This window comes from Symphalangus syndactylus, chromosome 13, assembly GCF_028878055.3.
Source record: "Symphalangus syndactylus isolate Jambi chromosome 13, NHGRI_mSymSyn1-v2.1_pri, whole genome shotgun sequence".
Classification (NCBI taxonomy): domain Eukaryota; kingdom Metazoa; phylum Chordata; class Mammalia; order Primates; family Hylobatidae; genus Symphalangus; species Symphalangus syndactylus.
The window spans coordinates 29,096,730-29,122,843 of NC_072435.2; the positions used below are offsets into that span (position 1 = coordinate 29,096,730).

Here is a 26,114-nt window from a genome sequence, read left to right on the forward strand (position 1 = left end):
GAGAGAGAGGGACAGAGACCCACGGAGAGAGGGATAGAGACCCAGGGAGAGGGGGTGGGAAACCCAGAGAGAGAGAGGGACAGAGACCCAGGGAGAGGTGGACAGAGACTCAGAGAGAGATGGGGACAGAGACTCAGAGAGAGATGGGGACATATACCCAGAGAGGGGGACAGAGACTCAGAGAGAGAGGGGGGACAGAGACTCAGAGAGAGGGGGACAGAGACTCAGAGAGAGATGGGGACATATACCCAGAGAGGGGGACAGAGACTCAGAGAGAGAGGGGGGACAGAGACTCAGAGAGAGGGGGACAGAGACTCAGAGAGAGATGGGGACATATACCCAGAGAGGGGGACAGAGACTCAGAGAGAGATGGGGACAGAGACTCAGAGAGAGATGGGGACATATACCCAGAGAGGGGGACAGAGACTCAGAGAGAGAGGGGGGACAGAGACTCAGAGAGAGGGGGACAGAGACTCAGAGAGAGATGGGGACATATACCCAGAGAGGGGGACAGAGACTCAGAGAGAGAGGGGGGACAGAGACCCAGAGAGGTGGATGCGAGATGGGGAGGAGACACCTTGGGGCAAAGGGCAGGAACTCAGAAAGGAGAGGCCAGAGATTTAGGGGAGAGGGCACAGCGGGGACAGAGGGACGCAGACTTGGGTAGAGGACAGACACGAAGATGAGAGTGGGACAGAAGCCCAGAGTGAGAGGGAGAGGCAATCCCGTGGAGGAGGGACAGGGTCCCTGAAAGAGCAGATGACAGAATCGAAGAGAGAGGAGGACCCGTGAACAGGAAGGGAGACCCTAGTGGGGGCAGTCATGACCAGTGAGGAGTAGGAGATACTGACACACAGAGACGGGCAAGGCCACTGGTCTCCTGCCAGCCCTCTGTGACGGGGACAGCTGCGGCCCCTGTAACCTGAGTCCCCCAACCCCTCCCAGCTGTATTTATAGCCCTGGTCTAGCCCAGTCCCTGCCCCCAGATCTGAGTTCCAGGGACAGGAGGTCACGGACACGTGTGTTGGGGGCCATGTTCCTTTCTCCCCCTTCCAGGGCCTCAGTATTGACTTCACTCTTTCACCAGCGCGTGTCATTCTGGCTGGAAACACCCCGCAATTGAACCCCCAGTCCTTCCGTCCCAGGGGCCTCTCCCCTCTGATAAGTCTCTTCTGCCTCCCCCAGGTGCCCCAGGCTCCCCCAAAAACCTGCTAAAAGTCTAGCCTTTGTCTTTGCAGCTGCCAAACATGAGCTTGTTGGTAGGTCAAAGTCAAGTCCCTTGGCCCCCATCTCCTGGCCAGGGAGAGACCCCTCACTGATCCCCTCCCCAGCTGGGAGGAGGAGGAGCAGGAGGCAGGCAGGCGGGGACTGACCCAGAATAACTCAGGGCTGAGAGTAAATTTAGCTGGAGAGAGGGGAGGGGAAAGACCCTATTGGCTGGGGAATGGGGAGGGAGGGCCCCAGAGGGGGGTCAGGGGGCTCCGGAGACAGCCTCAGAGGGGTGTCCAGAGCCAGGCAGCAAGGACCAGAGGAAGGTGGACAGAGACCGAAAGGACAAAGCAAAGGAGAGACACAGAGAAAAAGAGACCGGCCCCAAAGGGACAAAGACCCCAACATTTGTCCACGTCCCCGCAGAGGCAGCTGGAGCCAGTGCTGCCTGTCCGTCCCCATGGGCCACCATAGGCCATGGCTGCACACTTCTGTCCTCTGGGCTGGGGTGGCCAGCCTGCTCCTCCCCTCGGCCATGACCCAGCAGCTGAGAGGGGATGGGCTGGGCTTCAGCAACTGGAACAACAACACCAGAGTCGCTGGGCTCTCCGAGGAGGCATCAGCAGAGCTTGGCCACCACCTCCACAGCCCTAGAGACCATCCAGATGAGAACGAGGATGTTTCCACAGAGAATGGGCATCATTTCTGGAGCCACCCAGACCGTGAAAAGGAGGATGAAGATGTCTCCAAGGAATATGGGCACCTACTCCCAGGCCACAGGTCCCAAGACCACAAAGTCGGAGATGAGGATGTCTCAGGTGAGGAGGACTTTGCAGAGCATGGTGGGCAGGCCCGTGGGCACAGAGGCCATGGGAGTGAAGACACGGAAGACTCAGCTGAGCACAGGCACCACCTCCCCAGCCACAGGAGCCACAGCCATCAAGACGAGGATGAGGATGAAGTTGTGTCCAGTGAGCATCACCATCATATCCTCCGGCATGGACACCAAGGCCATGATGGGGAAGATGATGAAGGAGAAGAGGAGGAGGAGGAGGAAGAGGAGGTCTCCACTGAGTATGGACACCAGGCCCACAGGCACCAAGGCCACGAAGAAGATGACGATGATGATGATGACGATGATGTCTCCACTGAGTATGGACACCAGGCTCACAGGCACCGAGGCCATGGGAGTGAAGAGGATGAAGATGTCTCAGATGGACACCATCATCGTGACCCCAGCCACAGGCACCAAAGCCATGAAGATGACAATGATGATGATGATGTCTCCACCGAGTATGGACACCAGGCCCACAGGCACCAAGACCACATAAAGGAAGAAGATGAGGCTGTCTCAGGTGAACACCGCCATCATGTCCCTGACCACAGGCACCAAGGCCACAGAGACGCGGAAGAAGATGAGGATGTGTCCACTGAACACTGGCACCAGGGTCCCCAACATGTCCACCATGGCCTTGCAGATGAGGAAGAGGAAGAAGAGGAGATCACAGTCCAGTTCAGCCACCATGTTGCAAGCCACCAAACTCGAGGCCACAAGAGTGATGAAGAGGACTTCCAAGATGAGTATAAAACAGAAGTCCCTCACCATCACCACCACAGAGTCCCCATGGAGGAAGATGAGGAGGTCTCTGCTGAGCTTGGCCACCAGGCCCCCAGCCGCAGGCAAAGCCACCAAGATGAAGAAACTGGCCATGGTCAAAGAGGGTCCTTCAAAGAGATGAGCCATCACCCCCCAGGACACACAGTGGTCAAGGATAGAAGCCATTTGAGGGAGGATGATTCTGAGGAGGGAAAGGAGAAGGAAGAGGACCCCGGCTCCCACGAGGAAGATGATGAAAGTTCAGAGCAGGGAGAGAAAGGCACCCATCATGGCAGCTGGGACGAGGAAGATGAGGAGGATGAGGAGGAAGGTCATGGCCTCAGCCTGAACCAGGAGGAGGAAGAAGAGGAAGACAAGGAGGAGGAGGAGGAAGAAGAGGAGGAGAGGAGGGAAGAGAGGGCTGAGGTTGGGGCCCCACTGAGCCGAGACCACAGCGAGGAGGAAGAGGAGGAGGAGGAGGGGCTGGAGGAAGATGAGCCCCACTTCACCATCATCCCCAACCCACTGGATGGGAGAGAGGAGACTGGAGGTGCCTCCAGTGAGGAGGAAAGCGGTGAGGACACAGGTAAGTGGCCTGGGCTGGTGTGGGTGGGAAGGAACCGAGTCAGCCTCGGTCACTGCTGCCCTCCTGTCCCCGCAGGTCCGCAGGACGCTCAGGAGTATGGGAACTACCAGCCAGGGTCCCTGTGTGGCTACTGCTCCTTCTGCAATGTATGTCCCTAGCCCAGATCCACCCACCAAGGTGTCCCCAGAGTCTGTCCCAGGGGCCCTGGGGTGGTGCTGTGGGAGGGCTCAGAGCAAGGGCAGGCCAGGGTCAGTTCTGAATGAAAAGAGATCCTTCTGCAGGCATGTGAGGTGAGGACAGACTGAAGGCTGGGAGGCTGGGAGGCTGGGGCAGTGGTGCAGGAAGGAGAGGACAAGACCCAAGCCGCATCTTGGGGTGTGGGGACAGAGACAGGGGTCTGTGGCAAAGAGAGTCGGGGGAAGGAGGGATGGCACAGGGGCTGATAGGCTAGGGGGAAAATAGGGAGAGAAGGGGTGGAGAGAGCACCTGAGCCCACCCTGACTGGGAGACATGGGGTCGCCCTGAGATAGAAAACCAGGGGCAGGGCCGGGCATGGTGGCTCACGCCTGTAATCCCAGCACTTTAGGAGGCCAGCGTGGGCAGAACACGAGGTCAGGAGATGGAGACCATCCTGGCTAACACAGTGAAACCCCATCTCTACTAAAAAATACAAAAAATTAGCCGGGCGTGGTGGCACGCACCTGTAATCCCAGCTACTCGGGAGGCCGAGGCAGGAGAATCGCTTGAACCTGGGAGACGGAGATTGCAATGAGCCGAGGTTGCGCCACTGCACTCCAGCCTGGGCGACAGAGAGAGACTCCGTCTCAAAAAAAGGGAAAAAAAGGGGAAAGAAGGAAGGAAGGAAGGAGGGAGGGAGGGAGAGAAGGAACGAAGGAGGGAGGGAGGGAGGGAGAGAAGGAAGGAAGGAAGGAAGGAAGGAAGGAAGGAAGGAAGGAAGGAAGGAAGGAAGGGGGGAGGGAAACCAGGGGCAGGGGAGGGGAGAGAGGCTGGTTTAGGGGACAGATACAGAGCTCACTGTTAGAGATAAAGAGGGTAGAGTCTGGGGAAGCGTCCAGGGTGCAGGGGTGGACCAGGGGCGGGTATCTCCCAAGTGGCGTTACAGTTTCCATCTAACCAGGCTCCCCCGGTCCCCAGCGATGCACTGAATGTGAGAGCTGTCACTGTGATGAGGAGAACATGGGTGAGCACTGCGACCAGTGCCAGGTGAGACCTCACCTCACACTCAAGGCTCCACTGGGCCTCAGGATGCACCGGGACCCTCTGAGGACCCCCAGCCCTAAATCCTGGCCTCTGACCCAACCCCTTACCCCTGATGCAACTTTGACTCCACAAGCGATCCTGACTCCAACCTTAACCTAGACCTAGCCCTCTGGTCCCGGTCTGGTCCCGGCCCCATCCTAACTCTGCCCCCGGCCACGCCCCACGCTCACTCTCTCTCCCGGTCCCCGCCCCCAGCACTGTCAGTTCTGCTATCTCTGCCCGCTGGTCTGCGAAACGGTCTGCACTCCAGGTGAGCATGGGCGGGGCCCTGGAAAAACCTGAGGAAGGTGCCAGGCCCAGCGTGGTGAATCCTGGTGGGGGCGGAGCCTGGCCCGGAAGGCTGGTGGGGCGGGGCTAAGAGGGGAGGCGTGGCCAAGGCTCTGAGCACGTGGGCCAGGACCTGGCTCGAGGAACACCAGGTGGTGTTGCTGAAGCCAAGGGACAGAAATGACTGAAGGCTTGAGGTGCGGCCTTAGAGCCTAATGGGCGAGGCCAACTCAAGTAGGAATCGAAGGGGCGGGGCTACTGGGGAAAGGAATCACTCAGAACGAAAAAGGGGTCCCGTAGAAGGGATTCAGTTTGAAGAAGGAATTAGGGAAAAGGAGGTAGAGCTAGCACTAATCTCGCACGCTATACTGAGTGGCCGCCTAATTTTGCTCGTGCGGTACCCCTCAAGCCTCTTTTCTCTGCTGTCCCACAGGAAGCTACGTTGACTATTTCTCCTCGTCCGTTTATCAGTAAGTGTGTAAAAGGGGAGTGTGTAAAAGCCCCGTTTAGAGAAGTGCTTGTCTCGCTATGAGTTATCAGATGACTTTGGGACTCCATTTCCCCGTCCATGAAATGGGCAGGTTAATGATCTCTAAGCGTCCTGGGGTGAGCTTTGAACACCAGCTATCTAACTTCTGGCGTTCTCCTCTCCAGGGCCCTGGCGGACATGCTGGAAACGCCGGAACCCTGACCCAGCCGCTCGACTGCGACGCAGGTGTACCTCCCCCTGCCTTCCAATCCCTTTCCACGAGCCATATTTATTTCTCTGAATAAACGTGCTCCCCGAAACCTTATTGTCAGACGTGGGGTCTGGGAATCTCAGGGCATCAGGGAATGCGGGTAGGGTCTAGAGACCTGGACCTAGACTTGAGGGATGAGGGGCCTGGACTCCTGGCTCGAGGTGGTTGGTTGAACACCCCCCCCCAAAAAAAAATCAGTCAACAAGGGAGTTTTTTGAAACAGTTCTCTTTACCCGTGATCACTGAGTGACGCCTGGGGCGGGGAGGCCGACCGAGAGTCGGGGGCGAGGGCTCCCCCACCGCCTCCCCTGCCCCCACGCCACGTCGCCCAGCGGCATCGTGGAAAGAGGATTCTCCCATGCAAACCCCGGAGCCAGAGGAGAAGGGGGAGCGCCATTCTGCGCCCCCTACCCCCGGGGCACGGATACGGCCACAGCACGGGGGGCGGTGAGGCCCCGGGGACACGAGACACGGGGGAGGGAGAGGGGACCCCGCCCGCAGATGACCCGGGGGACCGGCGACCGGACGCGGCGGGGCGGAGCTAAGTGGCACAGGGGGCGAGGCTTGTAGCAGCGAGTCCCCCCTCCCCTCCTTTCGGACGAAGAAGGAAGACTTGGGCCCCGCGACTGGGCAGGAAAAAGGGGAGGGGGCAGCCTCTCCCCGCATGCGGCCCGGGAGGGAAGCCCCGCCCTCTTCCCGCGGGTAAAGGACACCCGTCTCCCAACAGAAACTGATCAATAAATTACAAAGTAGAGAAAAGGAAGGCGGACGTTTGGGGCGGGATTTCTTCCTGCCCGCTTCTTCCCCTTCTCAGTCCAGTTCATGTGGTTTGGTCCAGGCCCCGGCCCTGCGCGAGGCGGGCGCGCGCACTCCCGCTGGTCTGTACAGATGGTCCAGTCCACGGCGCGAGCTCCCCCGCCCGCTCTCCCCGGCGAGGCCACAGTCCGGGCAGGAGAGGGAACAGCCCAGCCTCGGGAAGATTCTTCCGTCCGAGTGAGGTCACCTGCATGACGCCGAGCAGCGCGTGGAGCAGTGAAGATCCACCGTGCCGCCCCGCACCCCCAAGGTCGCCCAGCACGGTCCTCACCTGGAGGCCTGCACTAGCAGGAATAGGTCCGGACCGAAACGCCGTCTGCCCGGGAACTCCCAGAAGTCTGGCCTGGAGGGAGAGCGAGCAGCGGTTCAGCCGGGAGCACCCTCCTCCCTGTTCCTCTCCAGGATTCCTCCCTTTGGACTTCCCTTCCCGATGTCACAACGATCGCCAGGCTCCACATGGGTTTCCCTCCCTTCCCCGCAGCCAAGGACTCAAACTCTCACTGGGCGAGTTCACTCCCGCCCTGGGAAGGGGGAGTGGGATTTATCCATTTCATCCTGACGGGGGAGTACAGAACGTTGGAGCAGTCCATTCCTCAGGGGTGGGCGAGAAAGGACTAGGCCATTCCACAACCTGGACTACCGAGGTGGTCCATGGCCCACCCTAGGGAAGCGAGGAAGGGCTGTCGCATTTGGGAGCCCCCCACCTTCTGGCTGCAGCTTGCGGAGAGGGAGCCCCGGAGAGCCCAGGGCTCCTGCTGCAGCCGAACGAAAGTTGGGGGGCAACATCTCAGCTGAGTCGGGAGTTACGCCTCGGAGGTCCTTCTCTCGGAACATCTTCCGCCAGGATGGGGAGCGGCTAAAAGACTTGGCGCTGTCCTAGGTACAGGAGCCGGGCAGCCGGTGAGGGACTCCTGCCTCGTTTGACTCCGCCCCTTCCTTTGACCCCACCCCTCTCCGGGTCTCGCCTCTCCCTTAACCCCGCCCCCTCCTGGCCCCGCCTCCAACCTTGACCCGTTAATAGTCGGGCCCCGCCCCCTCAGCTCCGCCTCTCGAGGAGCCGCTGGGAGCAGAGCCCTCTGAGCTGCTGCCGCGCCCACCTCGTCCAGCCGTCTGTCTGTGCCTAAGGAGATAAGGTTGCTGAATTCCTTCTCCAGGAGCTGCCGGGCCTGGAAAGAGGAGGTGGAGGGGGCGGTTGGAGCGTGCAGTCTGCGAGGTGGGGACGCCCAGCATGCTCCGGGCCCAGCGGCAGCTCACCTGTGCGTTCTGCGTGGGGATCTGCAGGAGCAAGGCCAGGTCGGAGTAGTCGAAGGTCTCGTCCAGGGCGAGCAGTGCCCCGTGTACCCCGCTCTCCGTGAGGTTCGTGGCAAATTCCTTCAGGCCCAGCCCGGACACCCAACCCATGACCCGCTCATTGGACCACACCATCACGTCTGGGGACGGAAGGGACCTTCAGCCGTGCCCCTCCCGTGGCCTGGAGAGTTCAGTTTAGCCCATACCTCCACCTCCATTTCCTCTCTTCGGGCCACGCCCCCCACGCTGGCTCCACCCCTCGGTTATGGTGCCAATCTTCTTCTCCTCCCCATCCAGCTCCACACCCTCCACCTGGCTCCCAAAGGGACCCTTACACTCTACTCACCTCGGATCTGGGTCTGACTTTCTTCCCGCCTCCGCTCCAGGTCCTTCCGGTCATAGTTGAGCCGTTTCAGGCACATAATCCCATAATGTAGGCTCACCCTGAGCAGCAGGGGAGGTGGAGTCACGGGTGAGCTTTCCAGTCCCCCAGACTGCTGCTCCTACGGGTCCCTCCCCACTGGCTGTGCTCTTCTTGGAAAGGGTGGGGAGCTGATAAGTTCTATTGACTGTTGACCCCCTCAGGAGGTGAGGCATTTTCAATAATAGGCACTCCCTATTGGCCAGCCTGGAAGGGGTCCAGGGTTAACTAGCCAAGCCATCTCAGGATCTGAACTTTTCCTGTGGACCATCTCATTGGTGAAAGGGGCACAGAGTCAGGATTTCCTGAGAACTCAGGCTAAAAGGGCCAAGATAAGCCTAGGAATCTCCCATGGCCAATCCCGTTGGCCGAAGACTCTCTGGGGTGGGGCTTCCCTTTGGACTGTCCCCATTGGCCAGGCAGCCCCCACCTGTGAAAGCTGTCCACCATCTTGAGTTGGCCCCGGAGCTCCTTCTTGTTAAGATGATCTAACATTCGAGCGTCCACCAGCGACTCCATGAAGTAGCTGCGGTATTGAGGCAGCCCCAGGCTGGGCAGCCAGTCGTTCCCCACCCACTCGTGGTTCATGTCGCCATATGCCAGGATCTGGGGCCATGGGCAGGTGAGGGAGGAGTCAGGCCCTCTGGCCCCTTCCCACTGTACATGAGAGGGGTACAACCCAACCTCCCAATCCAGTTTTTTCCCACCCCATGGTAGGACAATGATCAGTCTCTGCTCAGGATAATGGACCAATCCAGAGTTGTCTCCTAGCCCTTCATGACAGCATATACTCTTGGCTACTCAAACAGTTGTCCTGAGACCTAGAGCATCACCATCACCTGTGGACTTGCTGGAATTGCAGAATCTCAGACCTTATTCCAGACCTACTGAAGTCGGTATCTGCATTTTCACAAGACCCTCAGGTGATTTGAAATATACATTATATTTATTTTTTAATTTCTCTATTTCTTTCTTTCTCTTTCTCTTTCTCCTTCTCTTTCTCTTTCTCCTTCTCCTTCTCTTTCTGACAGAGTCTGCTATGTCACCCAGGCCGGAGTGCAGTGGCATGATCTCGTCTCCCTGCAACCTCCCCATCCCAGGTTCAAGCAATTCTCTTGCCTCAGCCTTCGAGTAGCTGGGATTACAGGTACGTGCCACCATGCCCGGCTAATTTTTGTATTTTTTAGTAGAGATGGCATTTCACCATGTCGGCCAGGCTGGTCTCGAACTCCTGACCTCAAGGGATCCGCCCACCTCAGCCTCCCATAGTGCTGGGATTATAGGCATGAGCCACTGCGTCCGGCCATATTTGTTTATTTTTTAGAGACAGGGTCTTACTATGTTGCCCAGGTTGACCTCAGCTTCGTGGACTCAAGCGATCCTCCTGCCTCAGTCTTCCAAGTAGCTGGGACTACAGGTGCGTGCCACCCCACTACACATTAAATTTGGGGAAGCACTGCTTTAACTCTGTCTCACTGCAGTCCAACATCACTACACCTCCAAGTCAGGACAATGGACTCTTTCAAGGCAGCTCTCCCACTAAGAAAGGGCCATCACTCTTGCAATGTCCTGAAAATACTTGTCTAATGTTATATCTGGCCCAGGGCAATATTTCAGATGAGCCCCAAGTCCCTCACTCCTTTCAGCATCAGCACAAAATCCATGCCTCCCCCTGGCTGGAAATATGTGATCTATGACCACAGTCACACATAATTCCTCCATGGACAGTGAGTTCATGCCTCTTGGGTTTTTTTGTTAGTTTATTTGTTTGGTTTTTATGAGATGGAATCTCACTCTGTCACCCAGGCTGGAGTACAATGGTGCAATCTCGGCTCAGTGCAACCTCTACCTCCTGGGTTCAAGCGATTCTCCTGCCTCAGCCTCCCAAGTAGCTGGGATTACAGACGCTAGCCACTGCACTCGGCTAATTTTTGTATTTTTAGTAGACACAGGGTTTCACCATGTTGGCCAGGCTGGTCTCAAACTCCTGACCTCAGGTGATCTGCCCACCTCAGCCTCCAAAAGTGCTAGGATTACAGGCATGAGCCACAGCGCCCTGCTGCCTCTTGTTTCTTGAGAACAAAGTGTAGCTCCTCCTCCCCAACTTCTCATTCAGCCTGGCTACCTCACCACCACCACAGCCAATGCTTCCTCCTTGGCCCTGGTACACTAAGCAGTCCACTGTAGCCCCCGCCCCTCCACTATAGGGACACCGGCTGCTCAGTCTCTCCTGAGCTACAGAATTGAAGCCCCTTAGAGCCCCCACACTCCACGATGATGAAATGGTCCATGCATAAGGCTGACTATGCAAGTCTGGGCTTCCACACCGCATCCCCTCTACCCTCCCCACCACCAAGCCATAATGGAACAGTCCAGAGCCAAGCTTGGCGCAGCGCCCCCCCCCCATGGGGATGATGGCATGTTCTGGTGAGGGCAGGGGCAGGGCTCGGAGGAGGGGCATCCATGCGTCGTGCACAGCCTGTTCATGCGCTCACGCCCCGCCCCGCGCCCCCTACCTGCTCCCAGCTGATCTCCTTGGTCTCCTGACCCGTTAGTAGGAAGAGGGGAGAGAAGGGGTGAGTTAAGGGGCAGGCAGAGGAGGACGCAAGGAGCAGACTTAGGGATGGCCACAGACTCGGTCCCCGCCCCCACCCCCAAAGAGGGTTGGTGCCACCCCCAAGGCGGCCGGCAGGGGGTACTCACGGGCTTGGTCGTGGCCGTAAGGGACTCCATCTCCTCGTGTGTCATCCACACGTTTCCTGTGGACTGAGGGGCAGGGAGTGTTAATGGATGGTGGGAGAGGGCTTCGCGTGGGGGAGAGGAAGGAGGGTGTCCTCCTGAAGGCCCTGGGCCATACGTTTATGTCCCTCCTGCTTTCTGGGACAAGCAGTAACAGAGAAAAGGAATGATCCTTATTATAGGGCACCTGCCATGTACCAGGCAATGTGACATTGGAGTTGAACAAATTCAGGTTAGAATTGGGACCCTGCCATGCATTTTGCTGTGTGGCCCTGTGCAAATGACATCACCTCGCTGACCTCACACAGAGGTACAGAATGAGGATTCAGAAGTGGGGGGCAGACACAGCCATGATGCAAATGTTTAGGGGGTGTGTGGGGGGGTTCACATTTATTGAGCTTCTGCTCCCAACAACCCCACGAGTTAGGAATCCATACAAGGATAAAAACATTTATGTACTTCTGGTGAGAGTCAGGCACCAGTCACCGTCATAGGGTGTGGGATATGGCAAGGGACACAACAGACCCTTTTCGTCATAGTGGGGGAGAAACAATGAACATATTTTAAGCAGCTGGGGAAATTTGAATACAGAGTGAATAGTAGATGAAATTAACAACTGTGGCCAGGTGTGGTGGCTCACACCTGTAGTGCCAGCACTTTGGGAGGCTGAGGCAGGCACATCACTTTTGGAGTTTGAAGACTAGCCTGGCCAACCTGGAGAAACCCCGTCTCTACTAAAAATACAAAAATTAGGCTGAGAGTGGTGGCTCATGCCTGTAATCCTAGCACTTTGGGAGGCAGAGGCGGGTGGATCACCTGAGGTCAGGAGTTCAAGACCAGCCTGGCCAACGTTGGTGAAACCCTATCTCTACTAAAAATACAAAAGTTAGCTGGGCATGGTGGCATGCGCCTTTAATCCCAGCTACTCAGGAGGCTGAGGCAGGAGAATCACTTGAACCAGGGAGACGGAGGTTGCGGTGAGCCCAGCTCACACCACTGCACTCCAGCCTGGGCGACAGAGTGAGACTCCGTCTCAAAAAAAAAAAAAAAAAGAAAAGAAAAGAAATGAACAACAATGTGAATGCCCTTAGGTGTGATAAAGGATGTGGTATTTACAAGGAAGAAAAAGACCTACTAAAGTAATTTTGGGGGCTAAGCTGTTATGATGTTCTCAAATTACATTCAATAGGTCTCTGAGCATCCCCAACCTGAAAATCTAAAATCCAAAATGCTCCAAAATTCTAAACGCGTTTTTTTTTGGGTTTTTTTTTTTTTTTGATGCACTCTTTCTCTGTCACCCAGGCTGCAGTACAGTGGGATAATCACAGCTCACTGCAGCCTCGACCTCCTGGGCTCAAAGGATCCTCCCACCTCAGCCTCCTGAGTAGCTGGGACTACAGGTATGCGCCACCACGCCCGACTAATTTTTGTATTTTTAGTAGAGACGGGGTTTCGCCATGTTGCCCAGGCTGGTCTTGAACTCCCGGGCTCAAGAGATCGGCCGCCCAAGGCCTCCCAAAATGCTGGAATTACAGGTGTGAGCCACAGTGCTTGGCCCTAAACTTCTTAAGTGCTGACACGAAGCCACAAGACGAAAATCCCCCACCTGACCTCATGTGACAGGTCACAATCAAAATGCAGTCAAAACTTTGTTTCACGCACAAAGTTATTTAAAATATTGTAGGCTGGGCGCAGTGGCTCACACCTGTAATCCCAGCACTTTGGGAGGCTGAGGCAGGTGGATCACGAGGTCAGGAGTTCAAGACCAGCCTGGCCAAGATGGTGAAACCCCATCTCTACTACAAATACAAAAATTAGCCAGGCTTGGTGGTGGGCGCCTGTAATCCCAGCTACTTGGGAGGCTGAGGCAGAGGATTGGAATTGCTTGAACCCGGGAGGCAGAGGTTGCAGTGAGCCAAGGTCACACCATTGCACTCCAGCCTGGGCGACAAAGCAAGACCCCATCTCAAAAAATAAAATAAAATAAAAAATTAAATATTGTATAAAATTCTTTTTAGGCATGTGTATGAGATGCATATGAAACATAAATGAATTTCATGTTTAGGCTTGGCTCTCATCCCCAAGATATTTCATTTATATGCAAATATTCAAAAAAAACTTTTTAAAATCAGAAATTCTAAACACTTCTGGTCCCACATATTTCAGGTAAGGGACACTCAACCTGTACTCCCCACTCCCCCCACCCCACACACACAACAGAGCAAGTACAGCAAAAGTTTGAGAATCACTGAACTGGGTACACATGATTTTCTGTATGTTTGAAATTTCTCGTAATAAAAAGTTGGAACGAGGGCCAGGCACAGGGGCTCACGCCTGTAATCTCAACACTTTGGGAGGCCGAGGTGGGCGGATCACCTGAGTTCGAGAGTTCAAGACCAGCCTGGCCAACATGTCAAAACCCCGTCTCCACTAAAAATACAAAAATTAGCCGGGCGTGGTGGCGGGCGCCTGTAATCCCAGCTACTCAGGAGGCTGAGACAGGAGAATGGCTTGAACCCCGGAGGCGGGGGTTGCAGCGAGCCAAGATCGCGCCATTGCACTCCAGCCTGGACAACAAGAGCGAAACTCTGTCTCAAAAAAAAAAAGTTGGAATGAAAAGATAGAATAATTAGAAGGCAATAATTGCTATGGGGAACATTAGAAGGTGCTGATATGCCGGAATGATGGGGTATCTCGTTTAGCTGACAAGTTAAGGAAAGCTTCTTAGAAGTGGTGACATTTTAGTGGGACAGCAAATGCCAAGGAGAGGGAGAGAGTCAGGGAAGGAGGTGGCCTGGGCCCCTCCTGGAGTACCACATGGATCACAGGCGAAGTTGGGAGCGGAGGGGAGGCTGAGGGGGGTAAGAGCCAATGAGAAGTAGGGTCGTGGGACAGAGGAGTGAGCAGGCCCAGGATTGGCTAGACTGAGGGCAAGAGGCGGGGCTCTGAGGAAGCGAAGGCTGGAATTGGCCGCCGGACACTCACAGTGCGGGAGGAGGCGGGGGCTGAGGGCGAGGTGAGCGAGACCATCTCCTGGATGGCGAGGCGTAGCTTGAGTCGGTGCAGCGGGTTGCTGATGCCGATCTCGCGCTGGATCTCCGTGTCTGACAGGTTGGCCATGATGGCACCGCTCTTGACATTGGCCCGGCAGGCGGCCACATACCAGGCAGGCATGCCTACCCACAGCTGCAACGGAAGGACAGAGGAACAGAGGGGACAGAGGAACAGAGGGGACAGGCAAGGGGGGGATGGGAGGTGAAACAGAGACGTGGGAAAGTTCGCAAGGAGAAGAAACAGGACAAGTAAAAGAGACGTGGACGAGATGAGGGAGAGTCCGAGGGAGACAAATAGGGAGAGAGAGACAGGGAGACAGACGGAGGGGGGATAGGGAGAGAGAAGGAGAGCAAGGGAGGGGGGGACGGAGGGAGAGAGAGAGAGAGAGAAATAGAGGGTGGGGAGAGACAGAAAGCGGGAGACAGGGAGACGTCGGCAGGGCGATCGGAGACATCAGGAGAAATACGGGGGATGACAAAAGCGTGGTCAGAGATGGGAATGGTGCCGAAAAATAGAGACAGAGAATCCAGAAAGAGAGAGTAGAGAGAACGACAGGAGACCATGACCCAGGTGGGCAAGGCCAGAGTGGCAGGGGCAGAAGGAGAAGGAGAAAGAAGCTGTTTAGATGAACAGGAAGCCCGAGCCCTCTTGGGTCCTCACCTGCCCGGCCCATGGCCACCCCCACCTCTGGGCTAGAAGCAGGGTGGCGCCAGAAGGACCAGGCAGCCCCTACCAGTGGGGCTGTCAGAGGGGTTGGGGACCAACAGGGCATTTCTGGGTCCCAGTACCTCCAGCCAGGACACCACGGTGGGCCCGTCCCAGGCAGCAAAAGGTAGGCCCTGGCGGCAGGCCTCCTCCAGGAGTTCATGCCTGTAGGGGTGAAGGGGCCAGGATAGAAGCTGTCAGGGGTGGAGACCCCCTGCTCTGTGGATGGCCCCCATCAGCACACACACACACACACACGCACACACGCACACGCACCTTTTATGAATGTATAAAACACGGCAGAAGGTCAAAAAATACATGTGAATCTGTAAATCCTCTCCCCCCAACCCCTATCAAAAGAGAGAAAAAAATAAGAAAAATAAAAGAAACAATATTATATAAATGCAAAAAATACAAAAATTTTTTTCAAAAAAAAAGAAAGAAAAAATAAAAACTCTAGGAGCTCCTGGGTTTCCAGGCAAGCAAGTTCACGATCACGAACACCCCCTCCCAGCATTGAATTCCCATTTCTGTTCACCACCCCTGCTGCACACACACACACACACAGTCACACACATACACACACATCCACACATACACACTCAGACACCCACTCTCGCAGACTCTCACACACACACTCACACACACACACAAACACACACATTCACATACACAGACACCCACTCTCGCAGACTCTCACACACACACTCACACTCACTCACACACCCAAACACACACATTCACATACACTCTCTCACACACACTCACTTCCTCTTGTTCCTTCGGTCCTTGTCTCCTGGGCCTGTCAGCTTGGCTAGCCCCAGAGGGTCAGTGGCCAGTGTCTCATCTGAGGGTGTTCCAGCTGGAGGCAGGGAGGGGTCGAAATTTGGAAAATCTCAAGGGGAAGGCAGAATCTTTCATGCTGGAGGTAATGAGGAAAATGCTGGAAAGGCAGAGGCCCTGAGGGAGTAGTGAGTGAGGGCACGTCGAGGAAGTGATAAAGCCAGACAGGCGCCCATGAATTGGAGTCATCCCCAAAATACGGCTGGATGCACTGGGCTGGCCTTGGTAACGCAGCAGTGGTGTGCTGGTAAATGCCTAACAACTGGCTCCTTGGCGAGGCAGAAGGGAATCCCTGATTTGTAGCATTTGCCCATTTCCATGGTGTAAATAATCCCACCATGGGCAATTTCAAACTACCAGTGTGATGTCAGCCAATTCCTGAAATAGCGGATCTCCTGAGCCAGTGCCAGCAGGCTCCAGCACACCACAGGAAGGTGCCCTGCCTTGAGGATGCCACACCCTCTTCCTCTGTTTAAAAAATAGGTGGCCGGGCATGGTGGCTCACACCTGTAATCCCAGCACTTTGGGAGGCTGAGGCAGGCGGATCACGAGGTCAGGAGATCAAGACCATCCTGGCTAACACGGTGAAACCCCGTCTCTACTAAAAATACAAAAAGTTAGCCGGGCATGGTGGCGGGCGCCTGTAGTCCCAGCTACTGGGGAGGCTGAGGCAGGAGAATGGCGTGAACCCGGGAGGCAGAGCTTACAGTGAGCCAAGATAGCGCATAGCGCAACTGCACTCCAGCCTGGGCAACAGAGCGAGACTCCATCTCCAAAAAAAAAAAAAAAAAAAAGGTAAATAAGTCTGTAATCCCAGCACTTTGGGAGGCCAAGGCGGGTGGATCATCTGAGGTCAGGAGTTCAAGACCAGCCTGGCCAACATAGGGAAACCCTATCTCTACTAAAAAATACAAAAAAATTAGCCAGGCATGGTGGCGGGCGCCTGTAATCCCAGCTGCTCAAGAGGCTGAGGCCGGAGAATCATTTGAACCCAGGAGGTGGAGGTTCCAGTGAGCCAAGATCGTGCCACTGCACTCCAGCCTGGGTGACAGAGCGAAACTCCGTCTCAAAACAACAACAACAAAAACGAAAATACAACAAAAAAAAATAGATAAAGGAAATAAATTCATTTACCCACCCAGTCACCCAAGCAGGCCCCAGAGTGCCCTCTCCTTTTCCCTCCTCCTCCCGCCTACCTTGGCAAGCTGTGTTCCTTCCAAATTCTAAATAAATCACCAAAGGAATGAAGACATGAATGGATGTCAAATGAACATACAAAGAAGAAAGAAAGGGAGGGAGGAAGGGAGGAAGGAACCAAGGAGGGAAGGGTTAGAGTGAGGTACTCACCCAGAGAAGAGCTGTCCCGGCCTGGGGGTCCCATTCGTCCCTTCTCTTTCTTGCCAAAGAGACGGCCTATGGATGACTTGATGCTCTTCTTCTTGGGGGCTTTGTGCAGGGAATCTGGGGTGCCCTCACTGGGAAAGCAGGAGAGAATGAGAGCATATCCTTGCTGGGATGCCCCCTCTCCTCCCAAGTCCTTGTCCACCCCCTTCTCATCTTCCCAAGCCAGCTTCTCCCTGTCCCTATCCCTTGTCCCTGCTGACCTTCCCCGTGAGGGTCCCCCATCTTCCAGGGACCCCGCCTGCAGTGCCAAGGCCTGGGTCATTCTCTCAAGACGGGCAGAACGGGGAGTGGGTGGTGGGGTGTCTCCTGGGATGGCCGGCCCCTCCCCTCGTGGAGCTCCAGCTTCCTCCTTAGGGACATGATTCTGAGGACAGAGGGCATAGATGCTGGATTGAGTTCAAAGAGTCATGTCGGGGGCTCCTTATTAACTGAGACGTCTACTAAGGGGTGTGTGGGGTGACCCTGGTTTAGAACACAGTATCCAAAGGTAGTCTAGCTCAAGTCAGGGTGAATTGCAGAAACTTTTTTTTTTTTTTTTGAGATGGAGTTTCACTCTTGTTGCCCAGGCTGGAGTGCAATGGCACAATCTCGGCTCACTGCAACCTCTGCCTCCCAGGTTCAAGAGATTCTCCTGCCTCAGCCTCCCAAGCAGCTGAGATTAAAGGCATGTGCCACCATGCCCGGCTTTTTTTTTTTTTTTTTTTTTTTTGAGACGGAGTCTAGCTCTGTCGCCAGGCTGGAGTGCAGTGGCGCAATCTCGGCTCACTGCAACCTCCGCCTCCTGAGTTTAAGCAATTCTTTTGCCTCAGCCTCCCGAGAAGCTGGGACTACAGGCCCGCGCCACCACATCCAGATACCAGATAATTTTGTATTTTTAGTAGAGATGGGGTTTCACCATGTTGATCGGGCCTCAAAGAAAGCTAATGAGTTACAGGTTCTGGAAGCAGGAAAGCTGAATTTAAGGGAGTAAAATAGGGCCAATATCTCTTTGCCTCCCTCAAAGGTCAGTTCTGAGGATCTAATTTGTAGTTCTCAAATGCATGTTGTCACTGAAACTTTTTTTTTTTTGAGACACAGTTTCACTCTGTCTCTCAGGTTGGAGTGCAGTGGCACGATTTCAACTCACTGCAAACTCTGCCTCTTGGGTTCAAGTGATTCTCCTGCATCAGCCTCCTGAGTAACTGGAATTACAGGCACATGCCACCAGGCCAGGCTAATTTTTGTATTTTTAGTAGAGGGGGGCATTTCACCATGTTGGCCAGGTGGGTCTCGAACTCCTGATCTCAAGTGATCTGCCCACCTTGGCCTCCCAAAGTGCTGGGATTACAGGCGTGAGCCACCGCACCCAGTCAGAAACTTTTTAAAATCCTGTGCAGAAACTTGACGCATGAGAAATAAAAGTAGACCAGATCTGACTAAAGTGAAAGTTAGGGTTCAAGATCCCAGTGACTCAGCCTCCCCTTTGCCCTTTGAGTTTGAACCTTTAGGGAAAGCTGAGGTTGCTTTGGAAAACCACTGGTGTGAGGGGTTATTGTTGCTGTACACTGGGGAGCCCTGCTTCTGACCTCTCCCCATCCCCCTACTAGGCTGGGGAGACTTCAGAGCACTCACAGCCTTGTCGGTGCCCTCACGGGCAGGGCTAGGGGGTGCCAGGCGGGGTGTTGAGTGGCCAGAGCTGGGAGGGGAGGGGCTGGCAAGGGTAGAGGTGGTGAGGGAGGGGGGCAGGGAGCAGCTGCTGCGGTAGCGGCCCAACGAGTCCAAGCCAGAGCTGGACACCCGGCTCTCCAGCTCCTCTGCCCTCTGTTCTGTTGTCTCCTTCTCCTCTTGGATCAGCCTGAGGAGGGAAATAGGGGAAACTGGGTGAGGGGCCGCAGCAGACAGCGGGAGAGGGAATCTGGGAGCACAATAGGCCAGAAAGGCTTGGTGGGGCAAGGGGAATTCTGGGGACGGTGCAATGATGTCAGAGGGCTTTGGTGGGTTTCTGAAGGCCTTCCAGGCTCAAGGAGAGTCAAGGGGTCCTGATAGTCTCAGGAAGTCGTTGCAGGATTAGGGCTGTCAAGGTGATCAGGGTCTGCATCAGGGTGGCCCTGATGATAGTCAAGTGGTTTGGAAAATCATGAAGGGATTACTATGGACAAAAGGTCAAGTTCAAGATGGACTGTAAGACCAAGGTCATAATAGGAGTGGTGTGAGATCAGGGACTCAGGCCACTCTAGGCTCTGGGAAGGGCATGGAGTCATTTGGTATGGAAGGTGGTGGTCACGGTATATTTGCCGAAGGCTCATGGGGAGTACATTATAGGAGAATTGCTGAATATGGCCATTGCTGGTGAATCGGGGTAGACTTTACATCACTGGGGGCTTCTTAATAAGTTGGGGACTTTTTTTTTTTTTTTTTTTTTGAGACAGAGTCTCGCTTTGTCGCCCAGGCTGGAGTGCAGTGGCACTATCTCAGCTCACTGCAAGCTCCGCCTCCTGGGTTCACGCCATTCTCCTGCCTCAGCCTCCCGAGTAGCTGGGACTACAGGCACCTGCCACCAAGCCTGGCTAATTTTTTGTATTTTTAGTAGAGACGGGGTTTCACCGTGTTAGCCAGGATGGTCTAGATCTCCTGACCTCGTGATCTGCCAGCCTCGGCCTCCCAAAGTGCTGGGATTACAGGCATGAGCCACCGCGCCCGGCCCGGAGTTGAAGTTTTTGATTAGCGTGTTAGGATGAGATTCTTGGTGTTTGAGGTTGGGAACCTTGTGTTGTCTTGAGATTCTTAGGGTAGTGGAAGACTCTGGGCACTGGTTATGTGAAACCACAAAATTGATGGTATAATGGAAGATTCTTGATGCATCGAGAGGAACTAGGGTATTTGGGGATGCAGGCTTTGGTGTATTGGGGAATGGTGAGTACTGGCTGGGGGGTATATGTGTAGGTAGCACATAGAAGACTTCTGAGTGTATCCTAGGGGTTGCCTGGACAGCGGAGTGAGTGTTGGGCTGGAAGAATTCCTTGTGGATGGTGTAAGAGGAGATAGACTCAGGCTTTCAGGCCTCCAGAGCCAGAAGGGCTGTGGAGTCAGCTCGGGCAGGGCAGGGCAGGCCAGGGCGGGACCAGGGCTCACTTGATCTCCTTGTTGATGGCCTCCAGCTGCTCCTGAAGCATGATGGCCAGCGTCTGCACGTCGGCCTGCCCACTGGGGGACAGCAGCTCAGCCCCAAACATCCCCTCTGCCTCCTCCTCATCGGAGCCGTCCAGCTCCCCAGGGAACGGGGGTGGTATGGAGCCTGCAGGGGCAGACCGCTCCCAATCCTGTCCCTGTGTGAGGACAGAGGGACATTAGGTGGGTGGGGGCTGAGGTTGGCGCTGGGTCTTGGCTCATGATCCTGACCTTGCCCAACCTCACTGATGCTTTTCCCAGCCCAACTTTATTTCGTTTTATTTTATTTATTTTTTCTTGAGACAGAGTCTCACTCTGTCGCCCAGGCTGGAGTGCAATGGTGCAATCTTGGGTTATGCCTCCCAGGTTCGAACGATCCTTCTGCCTCAGTCTCCTGAATAGCTGGGATTACAGGTGCCCGCTACCACGCCTGGCTAATTTTTGCATTTTTAGTAGCGATGCCATTTTGGCAAGGCTGCCGTCGAACTCCTGACCTCAAGGCAGATCTGCCTGCCTCGGCGCCAGCAAGTGTTGGGATTACAGGCGTGGGCCCGGCCTCTAACTTCCTCTCTTGACAGGTCCCTGTTCTCGATCCCTCCTGGAACCCTCTCCAAGCCACGCCCACACCCATGACTCCACCCCCACCCTGATTCCCATGACTCAGCTGGCTCCTGTTCCTCACCTAACCCCGCCTACTCTGGGATTCTACACGCCCCTCCCTGTCCCATCATTACTCTCAGGTTCTCACCAGGTGGCAGGACATCCACACGAGGAGACATCCAGGCAAGAGGGTTGCAGGGAAGGAGAGAAGAAAGGGTGAGTGGGTGAGTCCAGGAGATCCTGCCTCAACCCAGCTTCCTCCCGGAGCCCCACATATTTAGCTCCACTTCCTACAGCTGCCCGCCCAAGCCCTGCTCAGTCCAGGCCCCAGAGGCAGCTGCTGACCTTGGAAGGCTCCTCCTTGACCCCTGACCAGCGGCCCCTCTTGCCTGCCCGACCACTGCCAGCCACATAGGGATCCAGGTGGGCACCAGAAGGTAATGTGGGTGCCTGAGAGTAACGGAGCTCCAGGGCACTGCCAGGGAGAGACCTGTGGGCATGAGGAATGCAGTCAGGGACCAAGGGGTCAGGAAAAGGGCACAGAGGTAAGGGGTCACAGAGACAGACCTAGCGCCAGGGGTCCTGAAGTCAGGGTCAAGGGGCCAGGCCTGGTGGCTAAGGCCTGTAATCCCAGCACTTTGGGAGGCAGAGGTGGGCAGATCACTTGAGGTCAGGAGTTCAAGACCAGGCCAACATGGTGAAGCCCTGTCTCTACTAAAAATAAAAAAATCAGCCAGACGTGGTGGTGGGCTCCTGTAATCCCTGCCACTCTAGAGGCTGAGAGAGGAAAGTCACTCGAACCGGAGAGGCGGAGGTTGCAGTGAGCTGAGATCGCGCCACTGCACTCTAGCCTGAGCAACAGAGAGAGGCTCTGTCTCAAAAGAAAGAAAAAATAAATAAAATCAGGGTCAAAAACCAGAGTGGGCTGAGCACAGTGGCTCACACCTATAATCCCAGCACTTTGGGAGGCCAAGGCAGGAGGATCACTTGAGGCCTGGAGTTCCAGCCTGGCCAACATGGCAAAACCCCGTCTCTACTAAAACTACAAAAATTAGCTGGCTGTGGTGGTGCACGCCTGTAGTCCCAGCTACTCGGGAGGCTGAGGCACGAGAATCGCTTGAACTCAGGAGGTGGAGGTTGCAGTGAGCCGGCATCGTGCCACTGCATTCCAGCCTGGGCGACAGAGTGAGACTGTCTCAAAAAAAAAAAAAAAAAAAAAAAAAAAAAAAAAAAAAAAAAAAAACCAGAGGGGTCAGAAGTCTCAGGAGGACAGGAAGTGGGGATCAGAAGGGAGGAGCTTGGCCAATGGGGCTCCATGGTGGGGGCAGGGCAGGAGGGCTGCTGTCACCTGGAGTAGGAGGATGGTGGCCTCCCCCGCAGCTGGTCGATCTCCATCTGCATCCGCTCCATTTCGGCCAAGAGCTGCTCCTTGGGGCCGGTGTTGGAGGTGTCGGGTTAGAATCTGCTCCGCCCAGGAGGAACAGCCCCTGCCAGACTTGCAGACCCTAGTCTCAGCAAGCACTGCCCCAACGTCCTCGTCCTGGATCCTCAGGGCCCCCTACCTTGTTTAGCAGCAGCTCATCCTGAAGCTTCTTCATGTTGGCTATCTCCTCGCTCAGGGAGTTCTATGGAGACAGAGGTCAAGTGAGGGAGTGGGGCCTGAAGGGGGCACGCCCGTGGGGCTGCAGGCAGCTCCCAATGCACACAGACAGGCCTGAGGGGACCCAGGAGGAATGAGATGGACACAAGTGGTGAGTTTCGGGGGAGAAGGGGCAACGATGTTTCTGGGGATAGAAGCCCCGGGATGCGACGTGCTGTGCAATCTCAGAGGGTTCAGGGTTTGGAGGTCCATGGGGTTGGAGGCTTTGGGAAAAGTCAAGGACTCGAGGCATGGGTGCCCCAGAATTCGGCTCTTGGAACGTCTAGAACAGGTGAAAAAGCGGTCTAGGCAACAGAGCAGAGAAGGCTGCCCAACTCAGGATGCCGGGGTTGAGGGAGGCCTCCGATAACAGATCTGAGGGAAAAGCCTGGGGCCCCAGGATTCCAGCAAAAGGTAGTCCCGGAATTCCGCGTCCCGCAGTCCTGTATAGGGGGCGCACCTTCTCCTCCAGCGCCCCCATGCGCTCCTTCAGGTGAAGCTGCAAGCGCTCGTTGGACTCGCTCAGCAGCTTGTCCACCGTCTCGGACAGCCGCTTATTGTGGTCATCGTTCATCTTCTCCCGCTGCCGGGCCTGAGCAAAGCAGAGCGGGGCGGGCGTGCTCAAGCCCACCCTGCCCAGACCACCGCCCTTGCTCTAAGCCCCGCCCCCGGGCCCAGCCCAGCCTCCTTATTAAGCTCCGCCCCAGCCTCGAAGCCCCACCCTCTGTGCAGTCTTCCGCCCCCTCACCCGCTGCAGCTCTTGATTCTTCTCTTCCAGCTGGGCCTCCAGCTGCCGAAGCCGCTCCTCGAAATTCCCATGACGTTCCTCAGCCTAGAGGATGGAACCCATGGCGTGTGACTTACCCTTCCAGGATCAGTCAGGCTCCGAGCCCCACCTCCTCCAAGGCTGAGCGCCAGGCCCCGCCCCCACAGCGCCAGGTTCCTCCCCTGCACCTTTGAATCAGGCCCCGCCCCTGCGCCTAGTCCACTTTTTCAGGACCTGTTCCTTCCCTCTCAGATTCCAGGCCACCCGTCCTTTCAGTCCAGGATAGAGAACCCCGCTCCCATCCGTCCCCCGTGCAAACCTCCAGGCCCTCCCCATTCCAAGTCCTGTTCCTTTCCCAGGCCCTAGGCCCCACCCTTTCCCCCAAATCCAGGGTTCTGACCTCGCTCCCACCCCTCCAGATTCACGGCCCCGCCTCCTCTAGACCCCACCCCTTCCCCACGCAAGGCCCCGACCCGAGTCCTCCCCGCACCTTGTTGAGCGCCGCCACGCGCTGCGCCAGCTGCGCCTCTATCTCGGGCAAGGTCTCCGCTTTCTGCAGCGTCTGCTGCAGCTTCTGCTTGGCGTCGTCCAACCACTCGGCCAGCTGACGGCTCTTCTCTTCACTCTGCGGGAGGGAGAGGCAGGGGGAGGGGACGGGCTGGGTCACTTGGGCCCCGGCGCCGCCCCCGTCGCCCCTCCCGGCTACGCCCCCACCTGCCGATACAGCGACTCCTTGCTAGCTAACTCGTTCTCCAGTTTGTCGTTGGCGTCGTGCAGAGACGTGGCCTCGCGCTGGGCGCTCAGGTAGCGCTTCTCCAGCGTCGTAATCCGCTCCTCCATATCTTCCCGCTGCGCCAGCGCCTGCGGAGGTGGCAAAGGGCCCCGTGGACTGCGAGCCCCTGGGGGAGAGGACGGGGCATCCCCTTCTTCCCTGGGAAACAAAGTGCCCTGACATGGGAGTCAGAATGGTGGTATCACACCTGCTAAGAGCTCCCAGGACTAGCCCATCTTAAGTCCCTGCCACCTGCGAGTTAAAATGGTGATGCTACACCTCCCATGAGCTTCTAGGACACTGCAGGCTCAGATCCTCCAGGTGCAGAGGATCTGAGGCCTGTGGGATGTGAAGTCTCCACTCCAGCCCTCTCCTCAAAACCCAGGCCTTGGATTTCTCACTAATTTCTGGCATAGAGCAGACTCAGAATCCAAGAGCAAGTGTCCTGGGGTCTCATGGGAAATAAGGATCCCTTCTACCTAGAAGGCAACACCTCTCAAGAGCTACCAGGGTACCAGAGGCTTAGAACCCCAAAAGAGGTGCTTCAAGTTCTCATGGGAGATGGACCCTCATCTGGTAGCCCACGTGGTGGGGCTACATTTCCCAATAGCCCCTGCGGCTATCCAGGCTTAAAATCTCAGATGAAGGCTCTCTCTCTCTTTCCCTTTTTTTTTTTTTTTTTTTGAGAGAGAGAGTCTTGCTGTCACCCAGGCTAGAGTGCAGTGGTGCGATCTTGGCTCACTGCAACCTCCACCTCCTGGGTTCAAAGGATTCTCCTGCCTCAGCCTCTCAAGTAGCTGGGATTACAGGCACCCGCTACCATGCCTGGCTAATTTTTGTATTTTCAGTAGAGACGGGGGTTTCACGATGTTGGCCAGGCTAGTCTTGAACTCCTGACCTCAGGTGATCTGCTTGCCTTGGACTCCCAAAGTGCTAGGATTACAGGCGTGAGCAACCAGCACCCTGGCTGGAGTGCAGTGGTACGGATCTCGGCTTACTGCAACCTCCACCTCCCAAGCTCAAGTGATTCTTATGCCTCAGCCTTTTTTTTTTTTTTTTTTTGAGACGGAGTCTTGCTCTGTCGCCCAGGCTGGAGTGCAGTGGCGCGATCTCGGCTCACGGCAAGCTCCGCCTCCTGGGTTCACGCCATTCTCCTGCCTCAGCCTCCCGAGTAGCCGGGACTGCAGGCGCCCGCCACCACACCCGGCTAATTTTTTGTATTTTTTGTAGAGACGGGGTTTCACCGAGTTAGCCAGGATGGTCTCGATCTCCTGACCTCGTGATCCACCCGCCTCGGCCTCCCAAAGTGCTGGGATTACAGGCGTGAGCCACCGCGCTTGGCATGCCTTAGCCTCTCTAGTGGCTGGGACTAAAGGCACCCGCCACCACGCCCGGCTAATTTTTTTTTTTTTTAAGTAGAGAGAGGGTCTCGCTATGTTGCCTCCGCTAGTCCTAGTGCTCACTCTTCTTTCTCATCCACTGCCTTCAAGAATCCAGGTCCACATTTCCCAGCAGCTCCCTGGGATCACCGGGGTTAGGATAAAGCAGCCTAAGCCAGAAAGGGGTGAAATACCCACAAAACATTCCATTTAGAGGCTGGACGCAGTGGCTCACACCTGTAATCCCAGCACTTTGGGAAGCCAAGGAGAGCTGATCACTTGAGGTCAGGGGTTCGAGAACAGCCTGGCCAATATGGTGAAACCCCATTTCTACTGAAGATACAAAAAAAAAAAAAAAATTAGCCAGGTGTGGTGGTGCACACCTGTAGTCCCAGCTACTCGGGAGGCTGAGGCAGGAGAATCGCTTGAACCCGGGAGGCAGAGGTTGCAGTGAGCCGAGATCGAGCCACTGCACTCCAGCCTGGGTGACACAGCTAGACTCCATCTCAAAAAAAAAAAAAAAAAAAAAAAAAAAGAGGCTGGGTGCTGTGGCTCACTACTGTAATCCCAATACTTTGGGAGGCCGAGGTGGGCGGATCAAGAGTTCAAGACCAGCCTGGCCAACATAGTGAAACCCCGTCTCTACTAAAAATACAAAAAAAAAAAAAAAAAAAAAAAAAAAAAAAAAAAAAGCCCGGCGTGGTGGCAGGTGCCTGTAGTTCTAGCTACTTGGGAGGCTGAGGCAGGAGAATCGCTTGAACCCGGGAGGCAGAGGTGGCAGTAAGCCAAGATCTCGCCACTGCACTCCAGCCTGGGCGAGACAGCCAGACTCTGTCTCACAAAAGAAAAAAAAATCCAT

At 55.6% G+C, this 26,114-nt stretch overlaps 2 protein-coding genes across 4 annotated transcripts in view; one reads left to right on the forward strand and one right to left on the reverse strand.

Moving 5' to 3' along the window:
* Nucleotides 1-1,534: 1,534 nt before the first annotated feature.
* On the forward strand, nt 1,535-5,701 carry HRC (histidine rich calcium binding protein). 2 transcript variants are annotated; one of them, XM_055240350.2, is made up of 6 exons: nt 1,535-3,392; nt 3,468-3,538; nt 4,548-4,616; nt 4,869-4,923; nt 5,374-5,410; nt 5,595-5,701. In XM_055240350.2, exons 1-6 carry the CDS (start codon nt 1,670-1,672, stop codon nt 5,629-5,631), a joined length of 1,992 nt encoding a protein of 663 aa, XP_055096325.1. In that variant the 5' UTR covers nt 1,535-1,669; the 3' UTR covers nt 5,632-5,701. The 2 variants fall into 2 exon arrangements, with proteins under 2 accessions (XP_055096325.1, XP_063470902.1); XM_063614832.1 differs by lacking the exons at nt 3,468-3,538; nt 4,869-4,923; nt 5,374-5,410; nt 5,595-5,701 and having other exon boundaries at nt 4,548-4,591.
* Nucleotides 5,702-6,551: 850 nt separating this feature from the next.
* The window catches only part of PPFIA3 (PTPRF interacting protein alpha 3), a 32,434-nt gene continuing 12,871 nt past the window's right edge, over nt 6,552-26,114 (reverse strand). Inside the window, exons 8-30 of one of the 2 annotated variants that reach the window (XM_055240348.2) lie at nt 23,819-23,965; nt 23,595-23,729; nt 23,087-23,170; nt 22,799-22,930; nt 22,262-22,324; nt 22,048-22,127; nt 21,045-21,189; nt 20,064-20,251; nt 18,564-18,786; nt 17,153-17,316; nt 16,896-17,023; nt 15,474-15,567; nt 14,789-14,870; nt 13,932-14,132; nt 10,911-10,973; nt 10,724-10,750; nt 8,638-8,813; nt 8,133-8,230; nt 7,751-7,926; nt 7,594-7,662; nt 7,201-7,372; nt 6,768-6,839; nt 6,552-6,683 (exon numbers count right to left, since the gene is read on the reverse strand). In XM_055240348.2, the coding sequence (XP_055096323.1) occupies nt 6,781-6,839; nt 7,201-7,372; nt 7,594-7,662; nt 7,751-7,926; nt 8,133-8,230; nt 8,638-8,813; nt 10,724-10,750; nt 10,911-10,973; nt 13,932-14,132; nt 14,789-14,870; nt 15,474-15,567; nt 16,896-17,023; nt 17,153-17,316; nt 18,564-18,786; nt 20,064-20,251; nt 21,045-21,189; nt 22,048-22,127; nt 22,262-22,324; nt 22,799-22,930; nt 23,087-23,170; nt 23,595-23,729; nt 23,819-23,965 (2,706 nt within the window). In that variant the 3' untranslated portion in view covers nt 6,552-6,683; nt 6,768-6,780. The remainder of the gene's footprint in view (nt 6,684-6,767; nt 6,840-7,200; nt 7,373-7,593; nt 7,663-7,750; nt 7,927-8,132; nt 8,231-8,637; nt 8,814-10,723; nt 10,751-10,910; nt 10,974-13,931; nt 14,133-14,788; nt 14,871-15,473; nt 15,568-16,895; nt 17,024-17,152; nt 17,317-18,563; nt 18,787-20,063; nt 20,252-21,044; nt 21,190-22,047; nt 22,128-22,261; nt 22,325-22,798; nt 22,931-23,086; nt 23,171-23,594; nt 23,730-23,818; nt 23,966-26,114) is intronic. The other variant, XM_055240349.2, reaches the window with a different exon arrangement.